Here is an 11,363-nt window from a genome sequence, read left to right on the forward strand (position 1 = left end):
TTTCAGTTTCTCCATTTAATAATAAAATAAACCTTTTATTGCCTTTTATTTGGTTTCTTTGGTGAACGTTTGATGATTGGTAAAGGATGAATCTGCAGCTTTCTGATCAACTGATCAATAAATCTCAGAGCTGATCTTCAGTTTATTTCATAAATTAACTGATTAATATTTGGATGGCCAAAGGTTTTTATTTTACATGTATTTATTTTTTACAGTTTTTAATTACTTCTCTGTGTTCTTACAGAAAAAGTCCTTCAATACTCCAGTTAACTATTAATTGATTACTAATTGATCCATCATGACAACTGGATCGATTAGTAATAATTTGATTCATCGTTTCAGCCCCATATTGATTTATGGATAGTTCTTCTATTCCCAGATGGTTTTTTAGTTTATCTAAATTTTTTTCTCCCAGATTTTTTCTTCCTCTTTGGTTTCAAACTGTCCAGTCCCTGAAGTTCAGGATGTAAATAATAATAATAATAATATTAATAATAATATTATTACCATAAGCTGCTCACTCAGCCGTCTCTAGTGAACTTCTGTCTACTTCTCTAAAATCAGTTCTTCTCATTTTCTTCTGCTGCTGTTTTGTTTTTGCTCGACGTTTTTAGGGAAACAAACTGAAAATATTTATTTCCATAAATTGTGGCTGGTTTTCGCTGCAGGAGAAACGTTTGATCTGAATGTGCAGTTTGCAGTAAAAATAGAAAAGCACCGTTTAGTAAAAATCATAAAACTGTTTTTACCAGAACAAACCTGGTTGCTATAGTAACTAAAACAACCAAAACTGGACTGAAGGAAACATTTTCATCAACTGAAATAAATGAAAATTGTAACTAATTAAACATAGTGACATTATAGATCATTTGTTTCTGTGTTTATGAATTATTTATTAGCCTTTCCAGCTGATGAAATAGATTTTTCTTGGCGTCACGTTAATCTGCAAAGTGTGGAGAACCGATCAGAATATCAGCACACATTGAATTTTAAAAATAAACATTTTTAAACGTTAATGTTATAATAATTTTTTAGCCAAATTTAATATTTATCTGATCTCCAACAGTAATACAGGACAGAATATGATGAAGTGGTGAAAAACTGTGATAATGTGAACAATAAAAATGTGACGATATTTTATTTATCACCAGTTTAAACCATAAAATGTTCTGGATATTATTCACTATTTTACACTCAAAGCCATTTTATACTCAGAGCAAATCTTAAAACTATTATTAATGCTTTTTGTGACTTTTAAAGTTTTGGTTTTCAATTAAATTGATCAATTTTCCATGCAGCGAAAACCAGCAAAAGATAAATGTGTAAAAGTTTCCTAGTTTTCTGTGACGTTTGGATTTAAATGAAACGTTTTCAACATGTTTCACTTTGCTGAGAATCTTCTGTAAAATGATTTTTATGCTTAAATAAAAGTTATCCTGTTAAAACCGGACACATTTTGAACTTTATCATTTTTGTTATGTCGATACAGAATTTATTGAAATTATGATTAAAGGTAAAAACAAATGTAATTACTATTGTTTATATTTTTGCCCCAACATGGAGAAAAGAAAAACTCTTTTCAGTTTTATTTTTGTCCAACATTTCCATGTCGGTTTGCTGCAGGTCGTCTGAGGCATTAAATGAACCGTAAAAGGAAAATAATATGTAAATATTTTCCATCTTTACCTTCTGTGTGAGAATTAAATATGACATAAATTAAATTATTTAGTGACCTAATAATTTTTGCTAATTGATTTTATTTTAGGGTGACGCTGGGAACTCAGCAAACCCCAAGTGGGAAAGATCAAAATCTCAACTTTGAGTTTTTATTTTTAGTCTCTGAAGAAGCAGATTAAATTTTTGTGTTTTTCATGTTTATTGCATTAATATTTCATGCTTGCAGCAAAACAGTTTTTTTTATTTCTTTCTTTGGTTTAAATTGTGATTCTTCCAATTAAAGGCAGTTTTTTTTTCTTGGTAAAAATATCTTTACTTTAAAATGATTCATAATTTCCAACAATCATGTTTGTCCTTTAAGTGTCTCTGTTTGTCCAGAAAACTGGGCAGACGTTTTACTTTCCTTTCCTTCCTGCTGCGTAGGAACCTCCGTCTGCAGACCGACTTCCCGACCCGACGGCACAATGAACCCGGCGCCGCCCGGCTCCCGCTCGCCCGGCTCCCGCTCGCCCGGCTCCCGCTCGCCCGCCTCCCGCTCGCCCGGCTCCCGCTCGCCCGCCTCCCGCTCGCCCGCCTCCCGCTCGCCCGCCTCCCGCTCGCCCGCCTCCCGCTCGCCCGCCGACGTCCTGGAGGAGCTGCAGCTGATCGCGGCTCAGAACCTGGAGACTCTGGACATCAGCCGGTACTACCAGGTGGTCCGAGAGCTGGGCAAGGGAACCTATGGGAAGGTGGACCTGGTCATCCACAAGATCCGAGGTAACCCGGCCCGGAGCCGACACAGGGTCGGCCCCAGGCAGCTGCCGGGGGCCCAAAGCACCAAGCTGTGATAAATATTTAAAATTACATTAAATAGTATAAACTAAATGGAAAAAAGATTATTATTTTTAAATGCTGCCACTTTGGGGAAATATATCAAACTTGTTAATTTCTGTTTTATCAGCTGATGTTTCTTTCAAATAATTAAAATAAAATTTTACATTTTAATACAAATTTGCAATTCAGAATTTGTAGTTGTGATGTAAGCTAGTTACAAACAATGCTAATGCTAGCAGCTACGTTTCACTCAGAGCAGCAGAGGAACAATGAGTCATTTGGTGTTGACATGTTGGTTTGGGGGCCTCAAAGGAAAATCTGCTCAGGGCCCCAGAAAGGCTGGGAGCGGCCCTGCATGAACATCTTATTGTTGCCAGGAAACCAAACATCAGATTAATTTTGTAGCCAGGAGGCTGAATAAAAGTCTGAACTGCTTTTAACAGAAAAGCTCCTGATCTGAACCAAACCGACATGAACGGCTGAATCTGCTCAAAACGAGCTGATTGGTCCAGAAGCTCCTGGCAGAACATGGAGGACAAATGACTGACGGTGGTTTATTCTGAAACCAGAGAATGGGCCTGGTGTCAGCTGAGTCAGCGCCAAGAGGTTCAATCAATTAGCTGCAGACACAAACTGCCCAACATCCAGAAATCAACTTAATACATTCAGTTGCTTCATTCTAAGAAATCTGTGCATTATAAACAGTTTAAACTGTTGATCCACTCAGACGGTGGATTATACTGACATGAAAGCTTTGATTTCATTTTTCTGTTAAAAACCTGCTGAAGTTTTTCTATTTTATGTTTTATCACCAAACCTGATCATGAAATAAATTTCTGTTCATTAGAACATCAGCATCTACAGACCGACTGGGAGAAATCTTTCATTTTCATTTCAATATTAATATTATTATTAGCGCTGATCACCTACCGGCCAATCAGAGGAGACGTCAGGCAGTGGAGCGATAAGCCCCGCCTACATGTGCAGCGTAGTCGGCCATTTTACATTAGAGTTATGGATTCAACCGTAGGAATGAAACAAAACTTTTTCTGAACCGAGTTAAATCAAAAACAAACATCCTGCTGCTACTTCCTGTTGGTTGTTTGTCGTTTCTGCCAGTAGTAACGTCCGACTGTGGATCATGTGACTCCAAAAACATCCCAACTCATCCCAGTGAAAAACGTTTTATCCAAAAACATGCAGGTTTTTTTTCCAAAATTGTTTCCATTGAACAAATTTATTTTTGTAATTTAATTTCCGTAATTCTGTGGCTAACAGGAAGTCAGCTACTGACCCTGAACTCCTCTGACCCAAACGCAGCAGCGACTAAAAAAGGCCCAGTCAAAGTCCGGACAGCACCTGATTGAACGTTCAGTCTCTGACTTTGGACCGGAGCAGCAGAATGCCTCTGCTGAGTCTCTGGGTTCTCCAGCCATCAGGAACCGGACCGCAGGTTCTGCAGGTTCTGCTCCGGTTCCCCTCGGTTTGTTCTGCCGTCAGCAGGACGAGCCGCAGCTAAAGGCATTAGCGTTAGCTTCTCCATCTAATCCCACCTGATGCATCACATGACCCCAACATGAAGCAAACCAGAAACATCTGGAGGATTTTACTCTCCAGCAGACCAACGTCGGGGTTTAAGTTTGAATTCTTCATATTTTATTCACGTTGGTTTCTGGCTGCCAGGCGCCAGAGCGGCTTACTAACGGTTCTGTCCCGTTCCAGGCACCAAGATGGCGCTGAAGTTCCTGAGGAAGAAGAGCACCAAGCTGAAGAGCTTCCTGCGGGAGTACAGCGTGTCGCTCTACCTGTCGCCCTGCCCCTTCATCATCAACATGTTCGGCATCGCCTTCCAGACTGACGACTTCTACATCTTCGCCCAGGAGTTCGCGCCGGCGGGGGATCTGTTCGACATCATCCCGCCGCAGGTCAGAAAGCTAAAAAACATCCGTTCTTCATGAAACTCGATTCATACTAACAGGGGCACAATACGGGATATTTACTGAAAATACGGGACAAGGAGGTAAAATACGGTAGTTTCCCGTAAAAAACGGTAGACATGACAGGTACGCATCCATGAGTTACTGCACCAAAAACAACCAATCAGAGCCGGGAGGCGGGGCTTAGCGCTGTCAATTATTTTCATGTACTCAGTGTTTGGTTTGACTCAGAGCAGAGAGAGAGAGAGAACCACAGCAGCTGGAGATGGAGCAGGCCATGAAGTTTTGGTTCCAGTAAAAATGTATAAAACCAACTTTTATGGTTGTTGCATTTAACCCAAACATGGCCGCTCATATCCTGTCTGCCTGCAGCAGTGGGCGTGGCCTGCTGTGTCCTGTTTGACCTGCTGCTCTGTGTCCAGGTGGGACTCCCTGAGGCCGTGGCGAAGCGCTGCGTCCAGCAGGTGGCCATCGCCCTGGACTACCTGCACTGTAAGAAGCTGGTCCACCGGGACATCAAACCGGAGAACATCCTCATCTTCGACACCGAGTGCAGAAAGGTCAAGCTGTCGGACTTCGGCATGACGCGGCCCGCCGGCTCTCCGGTGAAGCGCGTCAGCGGCACCATCCCGTACACGGCGCCGGAGCTGTGCGACGCGGCGCGTCACGACGGATTCAGCGTGGACTTCAGCACGGACGTGTGGGCGTTCGGCGTGCTGCTGTTCTGCATGCTGACGGGGAACTTCCCCTGGGAGAAGGCCATGCCGAACGACGCCTTCTACGAAGAGTTCGTCCGCTGGCAGCGCCGCCGCTCCGGCGCCGCGCCATCGCAGTGGCGCCGCTTCACGGACGAAGCTCTGCGGATGTTTCGCCGGCTGCTGTCCTTCGAGCAGCAGCGCCGCTGCGCCGTTAAAGAAGTCTTCAGCTACTTCAACCACAGCTGGATGTTGGACACGGAGAACGGGAACGGCGGCGCGGCGACCGCCAACGCCGTGGACATCAGCTCGTCTTCGTCGGAGGAGGACGCGCTGGTGGACAGGCTGAAGCAGCAGAGCCTGTCGCCCGCCTGCGCCTCGCCCAAGCCCGGCTGCATGGACGCCCACTTCGCCTCAAACGGCGAGCGAGTCAACAGGAGCAGCAGCGACAGGAGGCGGATCCTGGTGACCACGCCCATCGAGATCTGCGTGTAGAGACGCAGCGCCGCCGCCGAAGATTTCCCCGACGTGATGACGTCATGACAGAAGAGCTGGAATTAGGTCGGCACCGGAAAATGGCCGCCAGCCTGTTGTCGCTTCAGCGCCGATCCGACCCGACAGTTTCCGATGACGGAGGAACCGGAAGAAAGTCAAACGGTGACGTTCTTTCAGTTCCGGAAGCAGCAAAACCTGGAACATGAAAGAAACCAGGAAGCTGAGAAAGACGTGATGAAAACAGTGACTCGTGTTTACCGTCGTGTTTCTGTGAAGTGAGTCTTTATTGATCAGATTAATATATTTATGGATTGTTTGTGACGGAAAAGATCTGAAGTTTATTTCCTTTAAGGGAAATAAAAATCTGTAATTTAGTAGTAAAATGGAGGCAGAATCATTCTGACGTTGTTTACCGTCTCATGTTAATCAACCACCAGTCCTCCCAGTTCATCTCCCAGTCCTCCCAGTTCATCTCCCAGTCCTCCCAGTTCATCTCCCAGTTCATCTCCCAGTTCTCCCAGTTCATCTCCCAGTTCATCTCCCAGTTCGTCTCCCAGTTCATCTCAGAACGTTTCTCACTTTGGAGCTGAAATGTGAATTTCCAGTGATAAAGTCTTATTAAAAAGAAGAAAAGCAGAGACCGATTTGGATTTTTCTTTCCTGTTCACTAAATCAAAGATGAAATTATTTGTGCTTCCTGTGAGAAACTGGACAGGAAATGATGTTTGTTTAAGCCGGAAGTGAAGCGCCTGCCGACGTGTTTCCGTTAAGTTTCTGTGGAAAAACGTTTTTCCTTTTCGTTTCTGTGTTTCTTGCATGATGTCTCGTCTCTGTGGCATTTCTGGAAATAAAAACAGCTTCCTGTCTTTGCTGCTTTTACTCCTCAGTTTTCTCAAAGTCGAATCGAAACATGAAGGATAAAAGTTATAGAGAAAAATTTATTATTCAAATCGACTCGTTGAACTAAACTACAGAAACTAAGAATCACCCAAAAGCTCATGGTGTCGCACCATAATCAGCTAATTGAGTTCTGCATCCAATCAGATTTACAGAAAGTTCAGTGGAAGGAAAAAGTATGATCTGAATAGGTGCATTAAGAACAGGGAGATGCTGATTTTATTTTCCAGCAAGATTTGGCACCAAAAGCCTTCAGTCACCATGGTGTTTGGATGCCCTGACCTTTGACCCCACAGGGAATGACGAGATTCAAACGGAGATCAGAGGCTGCAGAACCAACTCAGGCTATAGACAAAAATTTAAATGTTTTATAATTACTTTTTATAAAATATTAACATTTTCTGAGACTGAATTTGGGGTTTTGGTTATTTGTGAGCCATGATCCTAAAAATGACAAGAAATAAAAGCTTTAATGTGTCATGAATATGGAATAAGTAACAAAAATAGTCGACTAATAATAATATTCACATCTGAGATGAGAAAAAATATTCAAACTGTTTTCTCCAGTTTTACTCTGAACTAAACAACAAGCAGTTCAGGTTGTCACAAAGAAAAACTAAAAACTCATCAAATTATTGAATCGTTAAAAAAGATTAATTGCACTAAACTTATTCTAACGTGTTAAAATCTGTGAGTAGTTGAACTGAACTCGTTGCTCAGCGGTTCGCTGCTGAACCGGCAGCAGATGAATATTTTCTGATTTCTATGGTTTTAATGTTTTCGGTGGAAGCAGAAATGAAATCCTGGTTCTTCAGCCGGAGCCGACACAGCGCCACCATCAGGCCACAGAAAAAATGAAACGATCCGCAGCAGAGCCGACTGAACCACTGGAGTTTCACTGGAAGATGATTTTAGGTTTTCATGATTTTTCAAGCAAATATAAACATGAATGGATTCACTCGTTCACTTCCAGGTCAGGAAGTGAACGAGTGAATCCAAAACAGACGGGAAGGAATCAATCGTTACGTTGGTCACATTAAAAAGCTTCAGAAGAACTGGACTTTAAATGAGCAGCTGCATCACCTGACCGGAGGCGGAATTACGTCAAACTCCCAGCAGGTGGCGCAACCTGCAGCAACCTGCACGTTCAGCAGCAACCTGCAGCAACCTGCACGTTCAGCAGCAACCTGCACGTTCAGCAGCAACCTGCACGTTCAGCAGCAACCTGCACGTTCAGCAGCAACCTGCAGCAACCTGCACGTTCAGCAGCAACCTGCACGTTCAGCAGCAACCTGCAGCAACCTGCACGTTCAGCAGCAACCTGCAGCAACCTGCACGTTCAGCAGCAACCTGCACGTTCAGCAGCAACCTGCAGCAACCTGCACGTTCAGCAGCAACCAGCACGTTCAGCAGCAACCTGCACGTTCAGCAGCAACCAGCACGTTCAGCAGCAACCAGCACGTTCAGCAGCAACCTGCACGTTCAGCAGCAACCTGCACGTTCAGCAGCAACCAGCACGTTCAGCAGCAACCTGCACGTTCAGCAGCAACCTGCAGCAACCTGCACGTTCAGCAGCAACCTGCACGTTCAGCAGCAACCTGCACGTTCAGCAGCAACCTGCAGCAACCTGCACGTTCAGCAGCAACCTGCACGTTCAGCAGCAACCTGCACGTTCAGCAGCAACCTGCAGCAACCTGCACGTTCAGCAGCAACCTGCACGTTCAGCAGCAACCTGCAGCAACCTGCACGTTCAGCAGCAACCTGCACGTTCAGCAGCAACCTGCAGCAACCTGCACGTTCAGCAGCAACCTGCACGTTCAGCAGCAACCAGCACGTTCAGCAGCAACCTGCACGTTCAGCAGCAACCTGCAGCAACCTGCACGTTCAGCAGCAACCTGCACGTTCAGCAGCAACCTGCAGCAACCTGCACGTTCAGCAGCAACCTGCACGTTCAGCAGCAACCTGCACGTTCAGCAGCAACCTGCAGCAACCTGCACGTTCAGCAGCAACCTGCACGTTCAGCAGCAACCAGCACGTTCAGCAGCAACCTGCATGTTCAGCAGCAACCTGCACGTTCAGCAGCAACCTGCAGCAACCTGCACGTTCAGCAGCAACCAGCACGTTCAGCAGCAACCTGCACGTTCAGCAGCAACCTGCAGCAACCTGCACGTTCAGCAGCAACCTGCACGTTCAGCAGCAACCAGCACGTTCAGCAGCAACCTGCACGTTCAGCAGCAACCTGCACGTTCAGCAGCAACCTGCACGTTCAGCAGCAACATCCCGCTCAACCCGCGTCGAGGCCTCCAAACATGGGTCGCTCTGTCCCCTACGCCACCGCGGCACGCCCCACATCAGGCAGTTTCATCAAATTATTGATCAAGTTAAATTAAAATAAGGTCAATTTCTATTATGATGATTAAAGTGTTTTAAGGATAATTTCGTTTAGAGACCAATAATAGATATTTATTTGTAGTTTCAGTTTATTTCATTTTTTAGTGCTGTTTTGATTTTGGATATTTAAAATATTTTTCAGTTCCAGTGTTAAGTGTTCATCACTAAATTAAAGTTTGAACTTACATTATTATGGCATTACAACATATTAATTGAAAATGTCAAAACATTATTATTATTATTGCTATAATAATATTAATGTTTTTTCTGTCTTATTTTGTTTTGCATCAACCAATCACAGCCAGGATTAGACATGTTGATTTATTTCAGAAATGATAAAGAAATAAAAACTTCCAGACAAATTCTAGTTTTAACATTTTCCTGACTGGTTGTCAGGTTTCTGGCTGACATTTGGTCCAGACCTCCCACCACCAGGTGGCGCTAACGCTCCACTAATCTGACCAAATGAAGCCAACTCTGGTCCAGACCTCGTCTGGGTTCGGTTGAACTGAACTCTGGTTCGATTTGAACGGCAAGCGGACCGGAGACCGCTCCAAAAGCAGGAAGTGGACTACAGCGCAGGGCATTCTGGGTAAATACAAAGAAATTAAACATGCTAGGCTAGCGCTAGCGAGAGAAACAGACCTAAACAAACGTTACAGAAAGTGAAAATAATCATCATTCATACATCTTAACATTTTATGACAAAGAAACTGATTCTCTTATTTATTTTCATTAAATAACGTTCATCTTTATTCTCAGATAACGGAAAGTGCCGACATGAATCCAACTAAAGACGTTTATGTTAAACATCGATTTATTTAAACCAGTCTAACCTGAAACAGCCATGGATCAACTCTGGGTCCAACAGACGGTCCAGTCAAATCACAGCAGTTGCTTTCAGCTTCCAGCTGCTTTCACTTTGATTTTCTGCCGTTTGCAGAGTGTGAGGCGGGAGACGAAGGGTCCAAAAAACAACAGGACGTTAATTACTGGCCTGCTGCTGCTTAGCAACAACAGCAACTGGTTTCCAGGGAGGCAGTTCAGATATTTTAGTAACCCTAAAAACTGTCAACTCTTAAATATCAAAATAAACACTTAGGAAGTTGAATGTTTCAGAATGTGAAGGTAGATTATAATCAAGTTTTAACTTTTTAAGAGGCAAAAATGATCAGTCTGGATTTAAATGGATTGTCTGGGTTTTATCTGAACTGGGGTTCTATAGAATAGTGATCAACAGTCAGTATCTTACTCCCTGCCAGTGGAGCCTCATGAGGCAAAGCTGCATCAGTAGAACCTCTGTCCAATTTCCAATGTAACAAACACAAACTGTTCATTTCCAGCCCTGCAAAATGAATCTAAATTATTATGAAAACATATAATCAGTAACTAAAATTGTTCTGTTTAGTAAAAAAAAGGGAGTTAAAATCATGAAGACAATCGAAATGCACCAACCGGAACGACTTCACCTTTAAATCAAGAACTTTTTCTGTTTAAACAGATTCTATAAAATCCCTTCATCTGGTTTGAATCGACTCCCGTTCGTACGGAGGCCCCTGAGGGACATGAAGGACTTTTGTTTTCTTTTGGGTTCCTCGCAATAAGCAAATACACCATGATCTACTTTGTAGTCACAAATGTCAATTTAACATTTCAAATATCTACATATGAAGAGCCTCAGTGTTTGTTATTATCAACTCTTTGGTGCAAAAAACTGAAACTCAGTTTATTGTTTATGTCTGATTGTGCAGGTTGAGACGGAAACGGCCCTTTAATAAAGAGACAACACAAAAAGAAAATCAAAACTGACTTCAGTACCGCGTGAAAATAAATAGTCTAACAGTAAATTGTATTTTTTTCTTCATTCTTACGGAAAGTTTGATGGAAAGTCGACGTTTGTTTTGTATTTTGCACAAAAGTTTGTGGTTCATTTCTATCCTAAAGAAAAAGATATAAAACTTCAGATATCTCACAACGAGATACAAATATACAAGGAAAAACCTTAAGAAAACCTCGAAGCAGGAAGTACGATGGTAAGAAAGACTTTCAGTCTTAATTTATGCCACATGAACTGATCAGGACAAAAGAAACACGATCCTCCATGTCCCAACGGGATCCGCAAGTTCACACAGCAACCAACCAATAAACACGTTAAGAGCCGTTTAGATCCATCCAATAAAATAAAAATCATCATTAAGAATGAAAGCCAAAAGGCCTGAAGTTACACTGCCTGGCCAAAAACAAAGTCGCCACCTGGATTTAACTAAGCAAATAGGTTCAAGCCTCCTATTGGATAAGTGCTGCATAGGCGATTATCTTTCAGCTGGCAACAAGTTATTTAACCCCAGCTGATGCAATGAGTAACTCCTCATTTCTTAAACAACCATGGCAAAAGACACATCCTGTGGTCGTGGAAAAGACGTTAGTCTGTTTAAGAAGGGTCAAATCATTGGCATGC

The 11,363-nt window shown here is 43.1% G+C and overlaps 1 protein-coding gene across 1 annotated transcript; it reads left to right on the forward strand.

Moving 5' to 3' along the window:
- Positions 1–2,207: 2,207 nt before the first annotated feature.
- On the forward strand, positions 2,208–6,068 carry LOC116735413 (serine/threonine-protein kinase SBK1-like; the record flags this gene model as incomplete). Its single annotated transcript, XM_032587317.1, has 3 exons — positions 2,208–2,433; positions 4,213–4,415; positions 4,850–6,068. Coding segments are annotated over 3 exons (1,197 nt in total), but the record flags the coding sequence as incomplete, so codon positions are not given.
- Positions 6,069–11,363: the final 5,295 nt, after the last annotated feature.

The sequence above is a fragment of the Xiphophorus hellerii genome, chromosome 16, assembly GCF_003331165.1.
Source record: "Xiphophorus hellerii strain 12219 chromosome 16, Xiphophorus_hellerii-4.1, whole genome shotgun sequence".
Lineage (NCBI taxonomy): Eukaryota > Metazoa > Chordata > Actinopteri > Cyprinodontiformes > Poeciliidae > Xiphophorus > Xiphophorus hellerii.